The sequence below is a fragment of the Humulus lupulus genome, chromosome 4 (assembly GCF_963169125.1).
Source record: "Humulus lupulus chromosome 4, drHumLupu1.1, whole genome shotgun sequence".
NCBI lineage: Eukaryota > Viridiplantae > Streptophyta > Magnoliopsida > Rosales > Cannabaceae > Humulus > Humulus lupulus.
Window position 1 is genome coordinate 64,855,379 of NC_084796.1, and position 21,978 is coordinate 64,877,356.

Genomic DNA, 21,978 nt, shown 5'->3' on the forward strand with positions numbered 1-21,978 from the left:
AGTTAAATACCATTTCGAAGTATTAATTAATATATCACCTGATGATCATATACAAATAGATATTAATCCTGAAGTTACTATGAACTCCTGTTTATGTTATATGAGTTCTTTGATTCACTCGTTAGGGTTTGTTAGAATGATCAGGCTAGATACTTTTGTTTTGGGAACTCATTAATGTAAATGGCTGGGAACATAGTATACAAATAAGGAATCTATACATTCTCGTAAGAGAATGAATAATGGTTCTCTTAAGGGTTGACTTTTGAGACTGAAAGGTTATTGAGCTCAAATTCATAATTTAGTTATGAATTAACCTTCACTAGTAAAGTCAATGGTACTTAAGGAAACAAGATATAATTAAAAGGGTAAAATGGTAATTTTATTTCCGGTTAATTATGAACCATTATTAGAGGGTTAATTTGTATGTAATGATTATATCAATGGATGCTTTATTGTAATAAAGTACTCAGTAAATGAGATGTCTATAATTACAAGAGTGCAATCTCATATTTATAATGGAGTAATCATGAGATTAATAAACTAAGTATATTTAATTAAAGAGTTTAATTAATAATCACAAATTTTATTGGACCTTGGAATTATAGGTCCATAGGCCCCCCAGCAGCTTTATCAACATTATTCAAGGCAAGAGTTGATATAAAGTGTAAAATGGTAAAAAGACATATTTAAGAAGAAATTTGTTCTTCGGGCCAAATATGCAATCAAGTGATAATAGTGATTAATTAATTAATTACAAAATATTTGTAGTTATCAAAATTAATTAATAATTAACTATTGTATAATTTTTGAAATTATATATAAATAATTAATTTATTATAATTTTTGAACTTATAAAATAAATATCAAAATTTTGAAATTGATATTTAATTAAAATTTGTTTTAATTAATTAGTAGAATCAATTAAATATCTTTATTTTAGTAGGAAATAACAATCTTATAAGCTCAAATTGGATTTGAATTTAAAAGATTAATATTTATTCAAATAATTAATTATATGTGATAATTAGTCAAAATTATCAGGTTGTTAGATTTGATCTAATAAGGTAGTTTGAATAAACAATTAAATAATTGTGAAAAAAATCTTGGACCCTATTTTGTAGGAAGCTACACGCACCAAGCAGTCCCAGGGACTCACTTGGGCGTGTAGCGCATAAAAAATCAAGATTGGATTTTTTTACTTCTATTTATTTAATTAATTAATTAACGGATAAGTCAAAAGTTAGTTTTGATATTTACATTATTAAAATATTTAAATAATAGTTAAGAAAATAAGTATCCCTATTTTATAGGGTACTGCACGACACACACAGTCCCTGGACTGTGTGTGGCGTGTAGCTATAGAAATCAGAGATGGATTTTTTACTTTTATTTATTTATTTAATTAATTAATTAATAAAATATTCAAAAAGTTAGTTTTGATATTTTTAGTAATAAGATAATTGATTAATTAAAAGATAAATTGCAATTGGTTACATATATATATTTTTTAATATTTTCTATTTAAGTTAGACTTATTAGAAAAATAACTAAGATACTGAATTTATTCGCTCTAAGAAAAGAACGATACTTTTTATCTCTCCCTGAAAAAGATACATAACCAATCTCAGGTCTATTATCTTGATCTCATGTGTTAAGTACATCAAGTTGAATAAAAAATATACCATCCTTTATTCTCTAAGTGCCCACACACTTCTTGAGGTGTAGAGAATGTTGTGGAAGATCTTGGTGTGAGTACCTGGGAGCCGCTTGGATAGGAAAATAATTTATTTTACGAAAAAGATAGCAATGACACTTGATAGGCATCAAAAGGTATGTTCTTTATTCTTTTCTTGTTTATGATTAATGTATGTATATTACTAGATCTGCATATTTAAAAGTAGTTTAAATATGTTACAAAAATTTTGTTGTACACTGGGCCAACCCATCACTATTTCGCTGTGTATTAGGAAACTCGTTCCTAACAACATTAAGTTCTGTAAGTTTATTTATGGTAATAAATTATCTCCTAGCTTATTAATTCCTCATGACTCGACTATAGACTCGTAATTGAACTCTTGAGTTCACAAAACGCATTTTTCAAACTACAAATACGTTATCCATTGTTATGATCATTCGAGTTAGTCAATCCTCGATTGAGTACTTACTAACGAGCTGGGTGCAAATTACTGTTTTACCCCACATCAATATTTTATCATTAACTCCCACTAAGTTCCTTATAAATGATATTTATGTGAACTTAATCACAGAAATGAGATCTCAATCATTTAACCTTTTGAACAAAGCAATTAAGGAAATCATCTCTTCACTTCTCATACAGAAGTTATAGATTTCATATCTATGAATAATACTCCCACTCAATCACACTACTAAATCTCCAAGATGTAAGTATGGGCTAAACCGTAGGGTAAGCTGGTAACGAACAAGTCAAAAGATTTAAATAATATAATTAACATAATATTATCATTCAGAATTGAGATCGACTTGACCTATGGTCAACTTTGTTACATTGATTAGATTTGATAACAATGATACTTCAATAATCAATATCGGTCCTAGTCCGATGTAACGAAATACATCCAATCTTCATCAAGAAAGCTTGACTTGCATGAAGATTCAAAGCTTTTAAATCTCAATCTCATTCCACTTGTAGTAGCTTCAAGAAATTTCAAAGGGAAGGCTAGGAATAGAGATTTTTGGCCAATAAATTACATCTGTGTCAATCCTTTGTTACCTCCATTGATTCACATGAAATCACAGTCTTATGAACTAAGGTTCTCCATCTCCAAAGGTTTATTCTATTACTTGATCTTACTTGTGTTACTTCATTTGTGTTATTCCTCTATTGTAGATTATATTATCTTTGGTTTGCTCATTTGAATTGTAATGTTCAAAGTTTGTGTATAGTCATATCCCCAACAATAGTTGTGCTGTTATATTCAATTTTTTTATTTATCAAAATTGAGTTTATGGGTCTATTTGAATAATTTTACAAAACGCAGGGTCCAAAAAGTAATTTATCAAAACACAGGGTTTAAACAAATAATTGGACACAGGTCCAAAAATAATATAAACCTTAATAATATTACCTATAGATACCACATCACAAATATATGTACATGAGCTTTATGAAACTACGAGGTGGTATATCTTTTTCTTCTATATAGTTCACAAATGGAATGTCTTGGAATAGCAGATGAGGTTTTAATGGCAAAATTCCTCTTTTTGACACATAATATTCCTTTCCTTGAACAATTAGCAAAATCTTTTTGATTATCAAGAACATTTTTTATGAATTTAGATACACTACTACGATCATCATTTGATTTTATTAATAATTACTTGAGATCTCTATAGCTCAAGTGTCCTGATCGGTACTGCCAAATATCTTAATCATCCATATAAATCCTGTTACAAACAATATTATTAAGCAGCAACCAGCAGTTTTCACTTGAACATTTAATTGACAAAAAAAAACCTCTCATGTTGTTGAGACAACCAAACATTTAGACTTTGAAAAGTTCACTGTATAGTTTGTATCACACATTTGGCTTATACATACAAATTTACTTTTAGACCAGCTACATATAAGACATTAGCAATTAGAGGAAGACTACAAATTTAAGATACATTCACAATCATATACAATTTGAAGAATTTTAGCAGAAGAATTTTATAAGTTTTCAAAAATAAAAGGTGCACATCAAGAAATTGAATTCTCATTATTTATGGAAACATATCAATTGACATAACAGTTAATAAAAGAAAAGGATATTATATATGAATCACTCACATATTCTAAATTATATGTATGGAATTAATTTGGAAAACTAATAGAAATAGCAAGAATAAACTATTATTATTGGAAGCACGATATGAACAACTATTGCCAATATACCATTTGATTATTCTAGTAGTCAAATGAGAGGTGTGTGAGCAACCAAAGCATATTGATTATAAAGTCATATACATCTCTTCTATATAATGTATAGATAACATAAATTTTTGGTATTAATAATTTGTTTTGTTAACTTTAACAGAATATTCTAAATATTTAAGTAAATATACTTTTAAAACTAACTAAAAATATATATTTATTAATTATATTAATATAAATTCAAATATTATAAAATATGATTATTATATTAATATTTGATATAAAACTACATATATAATAATATATAATACAAGTCTGGATATTTAATAATTATGTTAATATAAATTTAAATATTATAAAATATTATTATGATAATAATATATAATCTTAATTTTTTTAATAATTATATTAATATGAATTCAAATATTATAAAATATTATTATAATAATCTTAATTTTTATTAAAAAAATTATCATGTTTAAAAATGTTATCATATAATATATATATATAAAATCATAAATAATAATGTTTTGGTTAAATTTTTCATTTAATATATTTATGTCATTTATATATAATATTATTTATTTATTTAAAATTTATATGACAATAATATAAATTTAATAAATATAATTAATAGATTTTATAAAGAGTTACAGTATTTAGTATATGTATAAATATATAGGGAGTTTCTCTAGTGCGGCTCTCATAAACAGCCACACCGGTGCATGCATTTTTTAAACCATAGATTATTAGATAGATGGTGTAGATTAAAAGGTTTTATAATGCTTGTGTAATTGTTACCTTATTATTGGCGTAGGTGATAGTAGTCATTTTTTATTTAATATATTTATTTTATTGGGAATAGGGTTCTGTCAAAAAATGACAACCAATAGTATGTTTTATTTAATACAATGGACCGACCCACTAAATTTGAAGTTAATTATGGTATGGGATAACGTTTTACAGAAAATCTATTTATTCTTCTTTCTTTGTACAACTGGTCATTTGTGGTTTTTCTTCTAATACTTTGGTAAAGATTGCTTTCGACGAGGTTATGTTGTTCTTTCCTATCTTTGCTTAATTCTATTTTTTATGCGTTGATTAATAGAGTTTATTTTAACTATGGTTGTCATTTTAAATGAGGAACTTGTTTTCAGGAGAAAGGTCGAATGGGGCTCGCAGCTCTTGCCGTCGCCGACGAGGGAAGAAGTTTGAGAAATTCGTCTTTGGTCATTGAACTAGAGTTGTAGATTGTGAAGCACTTGGAGAGGCTGGTACATGTGAGTATTAGATTTTTCATTATGGTTTTTAATTAATTTTTTACCATTTGTTGTGTTTGAAGCATGTTTCAGAGGTGACTAATTTAGTTTTGTTGATATTTTCTAAATGTAGTTTATGACTTATGATAGATTCTAGTAAGATTAATTTTTTTATGGTAGTATCTTTTTTTTGTTGGTTGTATTCTGGGCTATGGGTATTATTTATTGCAGGTTATTTATTTTTGAGTTTAGGTTAATCAAGTATAGGATATGAGATGTTTCATTCATATACTTAGTTTTGATAATAAGGTATAACAATTTCAATGAGATATTTCATTTGTTACTTTAGGTAAGAATGGGCAGTAAAATCGTAGCCAAATATCCAGGACAATGATATTTTAAAACCTATTTCAGTGGTTATTTTTTTAAATTTATCTATTCTTTTGACAATGTTCTAGCACTAATGATAGGTCTTCTGATTTTTTTAGTTGTTCGTATGATTAGTAAAGAGGCAACAAAATTTGAGGATTATATTATAGGAATGATGTTTAATGTGTGTTCTGCTACATGGTTATATTTTGAACATGGTGGAAAAGTAGAGGTCACAATCGAGTTCCCATTTTGGAAGTGATTAATTCATTGATGACATTAGATATAATGTGTGTTCTTTTACATTCGTTAATTTGTTGTTTGTTTTAGAGTGTGTTTTGAAGTCTCCCATTTTATTGATGTCATTCAACTATGTAACACTCACAAATTCTTCCCTAGTTTATTCTCTTGGCTTCCCATTATTTATTGTGTTTTTTTTATCTCAATTACAATTACACATGATTAATAATAGTAAAATTATAATTTTGATGATTGGCTTTTTTAATTTAAGCAAGAGGTAGGGGAGCACGTGTGAACACTTGTTTTCACTCAATCTGTGAATTATATGACAATCACATTCACATATATGAGTTTTATCTTACATTTGTCTAGAGAATTATTTATTTTTAAGCTTTTCTTTACAAATTAAATATACACAAATATGTACAGAGAGTATATTTGTTCTGGTGTACACTCAAAAATAATTACCAAGTGCACCATTAAATTTGTTATGAATGATTTAGCATCCAGTCATTTTTATGTGTATGATAAACGTATATTTAGAATTACATTTGATTGTTTTATGTATATTTGTGTAATTTTAAGAGTCCTTGTTTTTAGGTTGTTGGGTTAGAGGGTTAAATTATGAGTGCCCATGTTTTGCATAGTTAGTATCGTCCATCATAAAATTTGTTTGCATTGTTAATTTTTTTACAATTGTATTTTTAGATGCATGATGGTTGAGTAGCTGGTTTTAGCAATTGGAAATTAAATTTGTTGTTACTATTGCGGTTATTTGTTGTCTGTTGTAGATTAAATTTTGAACCTATATATTTTTTAATTTATGTAGCTATGGATAGGAAGAAGTTGGGGGACATTTTGATTTCACTGAAAGCACATGAAAGTAAAGTAAAGGAGTTGAAGGGTGTAGTAGCTTCTATTAGACATGGTGTTTTCGAGCTACGTGCTACTGGTTTGAGAGAATATGAAGATGGAAAATCATTTGAGGTGTTTTTTGAGAAGGCATGTTGCTTAATGGGTGAAATTAGTAGTTGTGAGGAAAATTTATATACTCCAGTTTGTTCTTTGAATGTGGAAAGGGTGGAAGAGATATTAGACGATGTTCCTGTAGTTGAATATAGGTTAAGTAATGAAATCATGGAACATATAAGTGGTTTTTTTTTCAGGATTGCAGGGGAGCTGATCGACGTTCATATATTAATTTGGAGGAGAATATCTTGAAAAATAGGACAAGTGAGGAGAAGAATAGTGTTTTTGAAGTGGTTGGAAATTTTGATTTTAGTAAAGGTTGCATGGCGTGCGGTGAAGCGGATGAGATGTCGATACAATTGGATGGTTTGATTGAATTGGTTGGAGGTAGTAATGATAGACGGGTGGGTGGAATTGGGATGTTTAAAGATAAGATTTTATGGAATTTTAAGGTCGCGTGTTTTGGAGGGTCTGTTTTTTACAGTGAAATGTATGACATTGGAGATGCTGAAATTAAGGCTATTTTTCGGAAGGTAATTATTTTCGTTTTAGTTTTATTCAATGAATAATTTGATTATAATTGTTCGAGGAATTTGAAATGTTTTCGCCCTATATTGTAGGATAGTAATAAATCTGTGGTTTTTTTTGCGATGGTACTTAATTGTGGTTTATTGGGAGGTTTGGAGAGTAGGAGCGATGTAGAGAAATTGCTAATGAATTATGTGATGGACCCTAAGATGCCTTCAAAGTAATTAGAAATTTGTTAAAAAAAAAAGTATATTTTGTTTTTTGAATTTAATTATGATGTCCAACAAATTAATATAACTATTTTAATTTCTCAGCGAGATAGTTTTTGTGGGAGACATAGTAGTTATTCGGAGGCGAGATTTCTTGACTTTGGTTGAGAAGACCCTTGTTAGCGCAAGAGTAAGGGTGTCATTTATATCGTCCATCATACAATGTAGTTGTTAGCATGTGCGATGACCATTTTTTAGATCATAAGTTTTCTTTTTATATTTGCGAAGGTTGTCAATTGTTTGGTGGATATTTTAGCTGCAGTGCAGGTTGATAGGCATGGGAAGAAAATGAAATTTTGGTGGATCCCAACTGCATTATCTATGAGTATCTTCAGTAGTATATTAGAATTTATTGAAATTAAAGAGTTTTAATGTATTGGTGATTAGCAAATTTGTAATTCATTTGACTGGCGGCCTGATCCTGGATCGTATTGCACTATGAGTCATAGAAGTAGATGGGTTGAGTGGTGTGGAGAACTTATGCATTTTGAGAAGGTAATTTTTTTTTAGATTTATGATAAATTATAATTTTTCAAACATTATAGATTTGTTTTAGTGAAAAATTAATTATTGGTGTTGATTGAACACTTTTACAGGTGTATGTTCCTTTGCTGGTTAAGAGACACTAGTTTTTAATTATCTTAAACATGTTGGAGAAGAGAGCAAATGTTTTTGATAGTTTTAAAACTCCTTCATATCACCTCTTAGTTGGTATAGTCTACACTATGGTGGGTAGAGATAAGTTAGCGTGCAAGTTTTAGAGAATACTTTGTATAGTTGTTGAATATGTATTTTATTTGTTTTTAGACCTGTTTTGTTTTTCATGTTTTTGAGTAGTTGTTGTCCCTAGACCATGCCATCTGTGAAGAATTGAATATGATCTATGGAGACAAAAAAAATTTCAAGGGGTTTAACAACGTTGAACCTATTTCCCATCGAAAGGAATGTGTTGATTATGACTGTAGTGTGTACTTGATGAAGATGCTCCTACAAGAATATGTTCAGGGAGTGTTGGTGGAAGGGGAAGAAGATGTCATAGAGGAATACGTCCCTGGGAGACCGATACGTTTAGGGCCGACTAACGTTAGTTTTGGTTTTTCTGTAAAATATTTTTACTTTATGTTGATATTTTGGTGAAATTTTAATTTTGTTTTATTTTTTTTAGGTGATACAGGAGTTTGAAAGGGAACTTATTGGTGGAAGAATATTGACTTCGCGTTTGAACAAGGCACGAGATATTTTAATGGAAAAAGTTGTTCAATTTCAGCCACGTCAATAACATTGTTGCCCCTATATCTGCATAGTCATTTTAACTTAATGTTGTATTTGACTGCCTTTGTGGCTGAAATTAGTTTATTGGGTATTAATATGTTTTTTTAAGAAGTTGGAGATAGTGTGCCACTTGGTAGGTTATGCCTTCATTTAAGGTTTTTTTAAGATTCTATAATATGTACAAAGATAAAATGATTTGTAGTTTGGTAGGGGAGAAAATATTGAATGAAAGAAAGAGTAAGAACAAATTTTTTTTAGGTCATTTGGCCCTAACACCACAAAATGGTTTCAAATTTAGGAGAAATAACACAAGAAAACATTATACACTTAATTTTGAAAAATATTATTTTACGTTAGCTTTTTATAACTTGTTATTGTTGAAATGGTGTTGTGTAATTTAAATATTGTAGCACAATTATTAAATATCAATACACCTAAGTCCTACTTCAATTCTATTGAATTTTTAAGCAATGATATTTTAAAAAAATTGTAATAATAATTTGACTATAACATGAGATTGGAAACGTAATGATGTAGTTTTCTTTCCAATATGATCGGACATAGGCTTCTAGTTATAGTTAATTGAATCTGCTCTGCTAGCGTAACAAAAGGGTGAATTGTCTTTCGTAAGAAAGGGTTAATTAGAATGAAAGTAATTGAATTGAACCATTGTTCATCATATATAGTATAATATTTGACTTTTTCAATACTTGCTTTTGTGATATACGCGTCCAATTGATTAGAATACAACAATCAGTTACTTAGTGAGACCATTCATTGGGAAAGTCCGTTTAGATTTATCTGTTGGTTTATTCCAATCTCGTTCACTTTGGGTGAAGGCTTCTTTGTCGTTGTGTGCTTCTAAATTTTACCCACGTCCTTGTCACTAACAATAATTTATGCAAATGGTTAGGTTTTTCATTATTAATATAAAGATTGGAGTAATCTTGTAATGGGAAATGTGAAATGACAGTTACTACCTTTTATTTGTAGAAATTTTTCAATATATTCTTGTAATGCTAGAGAGCCTTGGAGGTCATTCTCATATGCTTTATTAACTGGTCTTCAACCCCATCTATTGTTTGTAGAATTTTTTTAGCAGTGACAAGTTGAATCTGAATGTATAACACGGAAGTGGTGTTGAGTTTTGCAAATAAAGTAGTTACTATAAGGAGTGATTCACTAATTACTTACTTCTGTTTTATATGTTTCATCGTCGAATGATGGAAGGGTGTCTTCGTCTTTGTGGTTACTTTCCTTTGAAAGCTTTTGCATTAAGGATTTAAATAAAGAAGCATTTTTATTTATTTATTTTGGGTGATTGGAAAATTTTGATGAACAATGTATTATAAAAAATTTAAGAGAAAGTGTGTACCTTAGTCATACTTATTTTTTGGCCCAAAACTTGTCTTTTGTATTTTTGGTAGTTCTGCTTTGTTGGTTCTTCCCAGTACTTAGATTCTGGCTTCCCAGACAGACACCATGGCTTTGTAATGATAACTAGTTTGTCGGTTACTAGCATTGACTTTGGTGGAAGCTTTGGAATACGGTTTGGAATTATTCCACAACTTTGCATTGTGACACGCTCACCTAAGTACCATTCTACACCGTTTGGCCCAATTAGTAGTATGCGACAAGAATTCGCTTCCTCACTTTGTGCAACATAGTAAGGGTGACTTTCATCCTCTCCCCACGGTGACAAGTTAACCTGAATCATATATGGGGTCGGACTTTTTCATAAGCAAAACATACATATATAGTTTTCACCACTTAACAAAAAATTAGATTTACTTATATAGTATTTTATCTCGTCCAAGGGGAGAATGCTAAGTTTTCCCCTATAGTACTTCAAGAGTTCTTCATGCTCCATGGTTTGTGGGGGGCAACTACTCCATAATAGTGACCGGGGAAACACTTGTGAGGATATTGACTGCGTTGTTACATGCAGACATGGGATGTACTCCCTTGTCCAAACCTGTTAAGAGTTTACAAAATATTGGTAATGTTTAGCATGTTATAGATTGCATATGAGATTAATGTTTGTATGGTTTTATGGCTCTTACCTCCTAAGCTTTCCATAGGCCACCGATGTAGTGTGTGTTCTCTCTGCACAAGTCATCCATTTGTTGATATGAGAAAGCTAATGCAGCCCCCCCCCCCCCCCCCCCACAATTGAAGTTGGCTATATTTGCAATGCTTTTCATAGATGGTAAGTAGTACAAATGCACTAACTTATTTGGAAGTGCAAATAAAGTTGACCCAAGTAGTGCTAAAATGAAAACCCTAGCTACAATCTCATGATCTTCACTATTTTTCAATGGTCATTTGTTGTACGCCTGATATAGTCACCCAATTTCTACCCTTCGTCTTCCAACAGTAGCTAATGGTTCGCCGACTAAAGTTTTCAATAGTTCATGCTTCCTATGAATGTGTCTATCCATTTGTATAGGTTTACCATACACAGGTACTCCCACAATGGCACTAAAGTCTATTGAAGTCATTGTCATCCCCCCAAATTCGTCGAATATAAAGGTATGTGTTGTATCCCACCATTTTTCTGCAAGAGCTTGTATGAGTGCCCCATCCATCTCTGAATGGTTTATGGCATCTACCAAAGTTTGGAATCCCATGAATCGAACTCGATCTCGTATTGAATTTGGTAGCTCATTATACCACGCCATTATGAGTTGTGACTCGCCAGCCCCTTCCATGAGAATGTCTGTCCTAAATGATGCTTTATATTGAGTTCATTCCGTTAACATTTAAACATAGACCAAATACATACTTCCTGCTAACAATTATTTAAAAATAAAGGACCTATAGGATACAAGCCAGAGACATGCATTTTTAAATTATGTGTTCTCATAAAACAGTTGGAGGGTTATTTGTTATGACCTAATATGAAATGTGTTCTTCCAAATTTAATCTGATGGTGTCCACCGATTTCTTTGCGGGACTTTCATATTGCCTTCGAATACCGTGCTGCCCTTATTGTATACTCATGTATTGGTATAATGTGTTGCAGCCTTTGGTAGCACCATTAGAAGAGGAGGAATCATCAACCTTTTGTAGCAGAGGTTTTGAATTTTCCGTGTCCATAGCCTCGCATAAGCTTCTTCCTCTTTTCATTCAATTTGTATGTGTATTTTGATTTCTATTGAATCTGTTGACCCTTGTTTTGGTCAACTGACACGGAGTCAAATGCTTGATGTGATGGAAGGTATTGAAATAGATCTAATGGAAAGAACAGTAAGCGACACAACAGATTATAGTGGTTCGGCCCCACGAATTGGTAATGGCCTACGTCTACTTAAGCTATTATTGATATTGATTCTCAAAGGAGTGATCAAAGAACTAGGGTTCTTCGAGTTTCACAAGACTTAGAGGGATGTATAATACAATCAAAAGATAATATCTATAATTCTCTTGTAAAGCACAAACTCAAATCAGCCAACAGGACAAAATTCCCTCCCTTGAGCTATTTCTTCTCTATTTATAGGCTCAAGGAGGATTACATAAATTTGTTATAGATATTGTTTCCTAAATAATCGGATACTCATGAATTATGGGAGATAATCTCGGATATGATTACAATTGCATAAGATCTTCTCAAAATATATGGAGTATACGACCAAGCTGGTCGTATATAAAATCCAAATGTTATGCCAGGGGAACCTCCCTGGTCGATAGTCGAATAGAACATTTGCCAGGTGTCAGCCATGTGTTAAAAATGTCTGACATGTCATCCATGCCTATTTTTTGGATAGCATTTTCCCCCCAAGTTTATTTATTGTGACCAGCAATAAGTAAACTTAGGAAAACAACCTTTCATATGCCCCACGAAATCTGTCAGAACCCTCGTGTGTTTTTGAAAACCGTGACCTAATCATGTCTAATCAAGCCTTTTCAGTTTTCAAGAAACCACTCCAATGGCTGTTACACTCCCCCATGCTTCAAAAAAGGGAATTAATGATTACTACTTTTTGTCACACTCCGGCTTCTGTAAGTAACCCCCTCATTCACCTTTTAATCTTTTACTCGTCATTTCCTGCCGAGAACTCTCAAGAACTCCATCCCAGAACTCAGAACTTCGAAGGTCTCCCGTCATTTTTCTTAAGGGTTCTTTGTTTGCAAGCCCAAAGTCATCCCATTTTAGAATCTTCGACCTTCATCCAAGTAAACTTCTTCGTCTTTTAAACTCTTTGAGATGCCATGCACACTACTTTTGAGTTCTGAAACTTTTTGCGTTCTTGAGTAGAAATTTGTGAGGATTCTGTATATGTCGTTGATGCTTGATAGGGTAGTGTAATTTTTCTCTATATAAGTTAGGAATTAGTTTGATAGTCAGGATCATAGGTTTAGGGCGTAAAATCGACATAAAAATTTGATTTTTAGGCTAGTTGAAAAACTGAGTTTTTCCCGCCCCTTTGGAGTTGAAAAAGCTTCTTTTCAGAAAACTTTTTACTTTCCTTTTTGATCCATTTTTCAAATTGCTAGCATAAAACTTAGTGTTCGGTTAGAATACTGCTGGTCGATAGACGCGAGCAACGTTATTCCAACTTTCAACATAAGTTCCCACGCTGTGCGTCTTATCTCCTCCTTTATCTGTTTGCAGTTCATATTCAAGACCCGTGGGGAGGAGAAAGACCCATCGACGACGATCTCTTAGTTCAACTGCTTGAAGACGAAGAACACCCTTCGACCTTGATATCAGATATTCCTTTTTCTCCCGTTAACCTAAACACTTCCCCAGTTTTGACTCAAAATATGGCTCGTACCAAAACCAAAGCTCGAAAAAGAAAAACTCCCAACACTTATCATCAGCCTACTGCTGATGCTCCCTCGATCAGTGGTCGAGACGAAAATGCCCCTGATCCAAATGTGAAAAGGCATGCCCGCCCTCGACATGCTACTTACTCGGACGTCGAGTGGCATGTAGTTTCTGAAAGTAGGGTGACGATCAGAATGATCACCAACTACTTAAACAAATACAATCTGACAGGGGTGACCCTAGGCAAACCTAACCCAGACCAAAGGGCTAATCTGCCTTAAGGTGCTTACAGTGCCTGGTCGCGGTTTCATGTTGAGGCAGGTGCCACTTTGCCTCTTCATGCATTCTTTCAGGGGGTAGCCAACTACTTCGGAGTTGCCCCCTTCCAAATTACCCCAAACAGATATAGAATGATGGCTGCACTCTATATCCTGTATAGCCAGAAAAAATGGCCCGCGCCGTCGCCACATGAGGTCAACTACCTGTTCGACCTCAAATCTAACCCCAACCAAGAAGGCACGGGGTTCTTCCATCTTTGTCATCAGGAAACCGGGCACACTTTCCTGACTGACACCACCCATATCTCCAACATGGGGAGGTACTACCAGGAGTACTTCCTTACACCTGACCTGGTCGCAGACAACTTGGCTTTCACACGAGGAGGTAAAACTTTCACATCGTTGGCTTCTTCACTTAGTGTTTTTCCACCACAATGTCTTGAACTTTCAATGTGTTTCAGGCTCATGGCTGCGACCAAACCCAACTCCAGGGATGGAGTCAAGGGTGGCACTCTTAGCCAGCATGTCAGATGCTGAGAAGAGTGTCAAAAATTTAGTTACAGAGGCTAACCTTAGATTGGCTGGCCTCTGGGACCCTCAACCAACTATGAGTGGGCCTTCAGCGGGGAATGCTCACGCCGAAGCAGAACCCAAGCAGCAACCCCAAGCGTCTCCTCCGCGGAGGAGACCAACTGGGGTTACGATCAGAGAACCTGCCGACACTCACCGAGCGGAGAGGCCCTTGGCTCCCAAAGGAAAAGGAAAGCAAAATGTCGTCGAGCCTACCGAACTCTCTGATGACTTGTTAGATGATAACGGTACAGTAATTTCACTTTTAAACCATTTTCCAATTCCCTGTCATTTGTTCGACGGGGATGGAAACTTTAAGAATGCTCCCATCTTAAATTCAGATTTCTTCTAGGCAGTAGGTAGTTCAGTAAATAATGCAGTGACCAATAGTTGTAGCGCTGGTACTTTACTTGTAATCTTTTCACTTTCATGTTTTGGCCCTGTGTGACCATCTAGTCTCAATGTCCGTGTTGTTTCCTTTTGTGCAGATATGGACTTCGAGGATGTGTTCGAGCATTACAGGGCTGCTGCCGCCTCTTTTGGCCAAAAGAAGGACAGTAAGAGGGCTCGAGGGGAGAGCAGCAAGACTGCCTAAAAGAAGGCCCGAACTAATGATCCTCCAGCTACCGCCCCTTCGAAGGAGAACTCGCCACCTTCAACACCCCTCGAGCGGCCGGCCTTAACCCCCGGTGACTAGCAGCCTTCTCCTAAGGCTCCTAGTAGGGAAACATTGCATACTCAGTTTGAAGGCTCCCTGCCCAGCCTCGTGGTCAGTTATGCCAGGGAGAGAATATACAAGCTCTCCCAGCATAAATGCAGCCAGGCAGCTATTACTGAAACCGCTTCTATGGAGGCTGATCAAGTTCTCAATAGAGGGTTGAACGAGATAGTTGGCGTAAGTCAACTCCTGCTAATGTAGCATTTATTTTTGATTCCCTGCCTTTACTTTATCCTTTTCTATCTGTCTTCAGGCACTGCTGACCATAACCGCTGGCTGGCGCCGTGCTGGGGCATTGGTGTCTTGGGGCAGGAACTTCGATTCCAGGCTCGCCGAGGCTAAGCAAGCACTCGAAGCTAAAAACAACGAGCTTGCTAAACAGAATGGCAAGCTGCTCGAGGAGAAAACGGAGATGTCCAAGCAGAAAGATGAACTGCTCAAGGACAAAGATACTCTGACCAAGGAGCTGCTGGAAACCCAGGACGCCCTGAAGAAGGCCAACAAATTTAGGGAAAGTTCAGGGAAAGCGCCAAGCTCAACTATCAACAAGCTGTACAGCTCGAGCTTGATCTGATCGCAAGCAAGCAGGAGGCAGAGGAACTCGGAAAACGAGTGCAGGAGCTTGAGGAGGCTGGAGCCAAGAACTTAGAGAAGTATAAGGAAGCCACTCATCTTTGCTTCTACGAGTTCTGGAAGCACAACCGGGAGGCTAACTTCAGCTAACTGTCAGAATGCTTGAGGAAGACTTTAATGTCGCAGTGCACCATTCGTCTGGAAGAAGAAGAGAAGGTTGAAGTGCCTGCTTCCCCAGAGATTTCCCTGGCAGCAAGGATAGATGGTGCAGACGCTGAAACTGGCCCAGCCGTCGACCAAGACGCTCCTCAAGACCCTCCAGCTCCTTAATCTATTTTTTTTTCTTTTTTTATCTCAACTACACGACCCATAAGTCGTGTTGTAAATACAATTTATTTTTTATCGCTGCAAGGGCAACCATTTTACTTATATTTGAACAGTTACATCCGAGCAGTACTGCTCCCAGTGTAAAAGGATTCCTTTGACATTATAATATTTTTGCTTTATTATAATATCTGTTCACATGACCAAACCTAGCATAGTACTTTGGCTTGATTTTTCAAAATTTATATTTTGAAAAATACTCTAAGTACCGTAGTATGCTTTCACTTATTTTGTTCATGTGTTTACATACCTCTTGGTATGCTTTGCTATCGATGTACCTTATATGCCCCCCAAGTGATTGAGGAGCTTTAGGTCCTTGGTCACTTGCCTTGACCACGACCTGTACAAACATTACTGCTCGGTAGAAAATGTAAAACTTATAATACAGCAAAACAACACACGTAATGAACAAATACTTGTAAAAAATTACAAAGTTTGGCAAGAATGACTGGCTGCGCACAGTCCCTTATAATTCTCGTATTTAAATGGACTAAACATGTCTCTACGAGTGATCTTTGAAAGATCTTACACTTATAAGCGACTAGTCACATAACATTACTAACCCTTTTTCAAAACTTGTAAAAAGTGAAAATTAATACAAGCCAGTCCTTTAAGAAGGACTGTTTATTGATAATACTTGCGCAGGTGTTCTCCATTCCAATAATGTGGAACGAGATCTCCATTTAAGCGTGCAAGTTTATACGTGCCTGGATGAAGAACTTCTTCAATCTGGTAAGGTCCTTCCCAGTTTGGTCCGAGTACTCCAGTAGCTGGGTCGCGAGTATTTAAGAAAACTCGTCGAAGCACTAAGTCTCCAACGTTGAACTTTCTTTCTTTTACTCTAGAGTTAAAATATCGAGCGACTTTTTGTTGGTACGCAGCTACTCGGAGTTGGGCCTTTTCTCATTTCTCTTCGATCAGGTCTAGGGACTCCATCAACAGTTGGCTATTTTGGCTTTGGTCGTATGTGATTCTTCGATGCGAGGGAGGATCTAAATCAACAGGCAACATGGCTTCATACCCATATCCCAATGAAAATGGGGTATGACCTGTTGCTGTTCGGTGAGAAGTTCTATACGACCAGAGTACTTCAGGCAGCTGTTCTGGCCATGCTCCTTTAGCTTCTTCGAGCCTTTTCTTCAGAGTATCCGTCAATGTCTTATTTACTGCTTCGACTTGCCCATTTGCTTGCGGATGAGCAACTGAAGAAAAGCTCTTGATTATGCCATGCCTTTTGCAGAAGTCTGTGAACATGTCACCATCAAACTGGGTACCATTGTCCGAGACAATCTTTCTTGGCAATCCATATCGACAAACAATGTTCTTGATGAAAAAATTAAGTACTTTCTTTGTCGTTATGGTCGCGAGTGGCTCAGCCTCGACCCATTTGGTGAAGTAGTCGACTGCCACAACTGCGTATTTTACTCCACCCTTTCCTGTGGACAAGGACCCGATTAAATCTATACCGCATACTACGAAGGTCCATGGACTTTGCATTTGCTTTAACTCATTAGGAGGTGCCCGTGGGATCTTGGAAAATCTCTGACACTTATCACATTTTCGCACAAACTCCATCGAGTCTTCGTTCATTGTTGGCCAGAAATAACCTTGCCTTAGAATCTTCTTTGATAAGCTCTGCCCCCCAGCGTGGTCTCCACAGAAGCCTTCATGTACTTCCTTCATCAGTTCTTTAGCCTTTTCTGGTGTAACACACCTGAGCAGTGGCATTGAGTATCCTCTTCGGTAAAGAACACCATCGACCAGTATATACCTAGCAGCCTGCCTCTGAAGGGTCCTGGCTTTGTTTCTATCTGCTGGTAGTATACCGTTTGTGAGATACTCCAAGTATGGTGCCATCCATATATCTGCTAACCAGACCTCATATTGGTTTCTTCTGCTCGTATGCTTGGCTCGTGCAGCCGTTCAACTAGCACTATATTTAAAGTGTCAGCATCTTTTGCGCTTGAGAGTTTGGCTAAGGCGTCTGCGTTTGAATTCTGATCTCAAGGTATTTGCTGGAGGGTATACTTTTCAAATTGCGCCAACAGATCTTTAGTTTTGTTAAGATAGGCCACCATTTTCAGACCTCGTGCTTGATACTCCCCTAAGACCTGATTCACTACCAGCTGTGAATCACTGTAAATATCCAGCACTTTTATGCTCATGTCTTTGGCTAACCTTAACCCAGCGAGCAGGGCTTCATATTTGGCTTCATTGTTTGAAGCGGTGAAATCAAACCTAATTGCGCAGTGAAATCGATGCCCTTCCGGCGTTATCAATATCACTCCTGCTCCTGCGTGAGATTCGTTGGACGATCCGTCTGTGAATAGCTTCCATGAAGGAGCTTCAACTTGAGGCTCAGGCGCACTAGGCTTTTCACCTTGCTCGCTGTCTGGGAGTTTAGTAAACTTGGCAATGAAATGAGCCAAGACTTGTCCTTTTATTGCTGCTCGTGGTGAGTATGTGATATCGAAATGCCCAAGTTCGACTTCCCATTTCAACAAATGACCAGCAGCCTCTAGCTTTTGCAAAACTTGCCGAAGGGGCTGATCAGTCAAGACTATGATTGGATGGGCTTGGAAGTAAGGACGTAACTTCCTTGAGGCCAAAATTAGGCAATAGGCTAATCTTTCGATGGGAGGATATCTCAACTCAGCTCCAATTAATCTCTTGCTCACATAATACAACGCCTTTTGTACGCCTTCCTCTTCTCTCACTAGCACTGCACTAGCAGCATATTCAGTGATCGCCAGGTATATGAACAAAGTTTCCCCATCTATAGGCTTTGATATGATGGGAGGCTGCGCCATGTGGGATTTTAAGGCTTGGAAAGCCTGTTCGCAGTCTTCAGTCCACTCGAACTTCTTGTTGCCCCTAAGTAGATTAAAGAAAGGGACGCACTTATCCGTCGATTTTGAAATAAATCTACTGAGCGCGGCAATTCTTCCAGTCAAACTTTGCACATCTTTGATCTTTACTGGCGATTTCATATCGATCAGGGCTCTGATCTTTTCGGGATTAGCTTCGATTCCTCTCGAATTAACAATGAACCCCAAGAACTTCCCTGATCCAACTCCGAAGGAACACTTGAGAGGATTTAGCTTCATCTGAAATTTGTTCAGAACATTGAAACATTCTTGTAAATCCTTCACATGTCCTTCTGCCTTTTTTGACTTTACCAGCATGTCATCAACGTACACCTCTATGTTTACTCCGATTAACTCCTTAAACATGTGGTTAACTAGTCGCTGGTAAGTCGCACCAGCGTTTTTCAGTCCGAAGGGCATTACTTTGTAACAGTATAGCCCTGTATCGGTCTGAAAGCTAGTGTGATCCCGTCAAGGGGATGCATACTAATCTGATTGTATCCTGAGTATGCATCCATGAAAGAGAGGATCTCATGGCCTGCAGTTGCATCGATCAGCTGGTCGATCCTTGGGAGTGGGAAGCAATCTTTAGGGCAGGCTTTATTAAGGTTTGTGAAATCCACATAGGTTCGCCATTTTACATTCGCCTTGGGAACCAGTACTGGATTAGAGCCCCACGATGGATAAAACGCCACCCTGATGAACCTATTCTCCTTTAATTTTTCAACTTCTTCTTTCAAGGCTTTCGATCTGTCTTTATCGAGCAGCATTCTTTTCTGTTGCACGGGTGGAAAGCTTTTGTCGGCATTCAGGACATGGCTGATTACTGCAAGATCTATCCCAGCCATGTCTTTACGTGACCAGGCGAAAACTTCCTGGTTCTTCATCAAAAATTCCACCAGTGCGTGTTTGGTTGTTGCTTCTAAATTTTTGCCGACCTTTACAACTCTGGTTGGAAACTCTTTGTCAAGCTGGACCTCCTCAAGGTCCTCGAAAAGTCCTACATCTTCTTCAAAATCCCCAAAGCGAGGATCTAAGTCTCTATCCTCACTTTGGGCAACACCTTATTTGGTGACTTCATCACCTGATTGGGCTTGTACATCAATGGCCATCTGCAACTTTTCTGGGGGAGCACTCCTCAACATACCTTTCTTGGCCTTGGTGATTGAGGCATTGTAGCACTCCCTGGCTTCCCTCTGGTTTCTCAATACGCGTCCTACCCCTACGTTTGTTGGGAATTTCATGGCCAGGTGCCATATAGAGGTGACGGCCCGAAGGTCAACCAGTATGGGTCTTCCAATTACAGCATTGTAGGTCGAAGGACAATCGACTACTATGAAAGTAGTGAGTAATGCCCTCATAGCGAGCACTGTACCTGTTGTTACTGAAAGCCTGATTGACCCTGTTGGAGCGAGTCCCTCGCCAGAGAAACCATAAATTGTTTGGTTGCAGGGCTCCAAGTCCTTGACAGACAACTTCATTCGTTCCTGCGAAGATTTATACAGGATGTTAATTGAACTTCCTATATCGACCAACACTCTCTTCACCATCATGTTGGCAATTTGAACATCCACGACCAGCAGATCGGAATGTGGGAACCGGACATGCTGGGCATCCCAATCAGAGAAGGTTATTTCACCGTCCTCTAACCGAGCCTTCTTTGATGCCCGGTCCTCCACAGTCATCATCTCGATGTCCTGGTCGTGGCGTTGGGTCTGAGCATATCGTTCCCTTTCCTTTTCGCTATTTCCCGTAAGGTGAGGGCCTCCGCAGATGGTGAGTAAAGTGCCAGCCACGGGGTCAGGCTGTAAAGGTGCCGAGCGTTGGCATGCAGGTGCCTGCTCGTTGCCACTTGGAGCCTCTCGTTGGGAAGCCCCCGTGGCTCGCACGTATCTTCTCAAGTGTCCTTGTCTAATAAGGAACTCGATTTCATCCTTCAACTGGTTACACTCGTTCGTATCGTGTCCGTAGTCATTGTGAAAACGACAGAACTTGGTGGTATCCCATTTCGAAATATCCTTTTCAATGGCAACAGGTCTTTTGTAAGGCACACTCGAACTTGTGGCCTGATACACTTCTGCTTGATACTCGACAAGGGCAGTGTAGTTGGTGAACCTTGGCTCATAACGGTTGCCCTTGGCGCGCTTGCTCTCGGAAGTTGAGGGTTCGCTATGGGGCCTCTTCCCCCCATTCTTTCCATTGCCATTCCCATTGCTTTTGCAGTTGTCGTTGCCATTGGGCTTTGACCCATTGGCAGCTTTGGCAGGTTCTTCAGTCCCCTTATCCTTATTTGGGGTCTTTCCCTCGCTGGCAATCGCATCCTCGAGCTTGACGTATCGATCAGCTCATTCCAAAAATTCTTGGGTAGTTTTAACCCCATGCTTCCTGAGGCTACTCCAAAGAGGCGTACGGCGCCTAACTCCTACAGTTAGGGCCATCATTTTGCCTTCGTCTCCCATTGTTTTGGCTCCAGCCGCAGCTCGCATGAAATGTTGGACGTAGTCTTTCAGTGGTTCTCCTTCTTGCTGGCGTATCTCGACCAGCTGGTTTGCCTCATTTGGGTGCACACGACTTGCATAGAATTGTCCATAAAACTCCTTTACGAACATCTCCCAAGATTCAATACTTGCAGGAGGGAATTTAAAGAACCACTCCTGTGCAGCATCAGAAAGTGTTGCAGGAAAGATCTTGCACTGAGCGTCTTCGGACACTTTCTAAATGCCCATTTGTATCTCAAACTTGTTGACACGAGACACCGGGTCACCATACCCGTCAAAGTTCGGAAGTGTGGGCATTTTAAACGTACTAGGAGTCTCTGCCACATGAATCCTCTGAACGAAAAGAGTTCCCCTTCTCCTGTCGTACTCGATGTGAGACGTTCTTCCCCCGACCAGCTGTTGCATTGCTTGGTTCAGGGCATCTATTTGGGCCTGAACGGCTTCAGGAATTGCCGGGGCCTCTGGTGCCAGGGGAATGTACTCGTCGTGCCATTCTCGGCGGTCGTTGAGTACATCCC

General features: G+C 37.0%; 1 protein-coding gene across 5 annotated transcripts; it reads left to right on the forward strand.

Moving 5' to 3' along the window:
* The first annotated feature begins 4,829 nt into the window (after positions 1 to 4,829).
* LOC133830506 (uncharacterized) lies at positions 4,830 to 8,902 on the forward strand. 5 transcript variants are annotated; one of them, XR_009892092.1, is made up of 5 exons: positions 4,830 to 5,175; positions 6,593 to 7,265; positions 7,575 to 8,024; positions 8,126 to 8,612; positions 8,695 to 8,902. XR_009892092.1 is itself a non-coding variant. In XM_062260492.1 (3 exons), exons 2-3 carry the CDS (start codon positions 7,056 to 7,058, stop codon positions 8,806 to 8,808), a joined length of 324 nt encoding a protein of 107 aa, XP_062116476.1. In that variant the 5' UTR covers positions 4,832 to 5,175; positions 6,593 to 7,055; the 3' UTR covers positions 8,809 to 8,902. The 5 variants fall into 5 exon arrangements, 2 of the variants coding, with proteins under 2 accessions (XP_062116476.1, XP_062116477.1); XR_009892091.1 differs by having other exon boundaries at positions 6,593 to 8,024; XR_009892093.1 differs by lacking the exon at positions 8,126 to 8,612 and having other exon boundaries at positions 6,593 to 8,024.
* The last annotated feature ends 13,076 nt before the right edge of the window (positions 8,903 to 21,978 follow it).

Excerpts from the sequence above, each read along its gene's own strand:
- LOC133830506 (XM_062260492.1), top strand. The coding sequence starts at position 7,056 with ATGGCGTGCGGTGAAGCGGATGAGATGTCGATACAATTGGATGGTTTG. Across the intron at positions 7,266-8,694 it reads TTAAGGCTATTTTTCGGAAG|GTGATACAGGAGTTTGAAAG; the intron begins GTAATTATTTTC and ends TATTTTTTTTAG.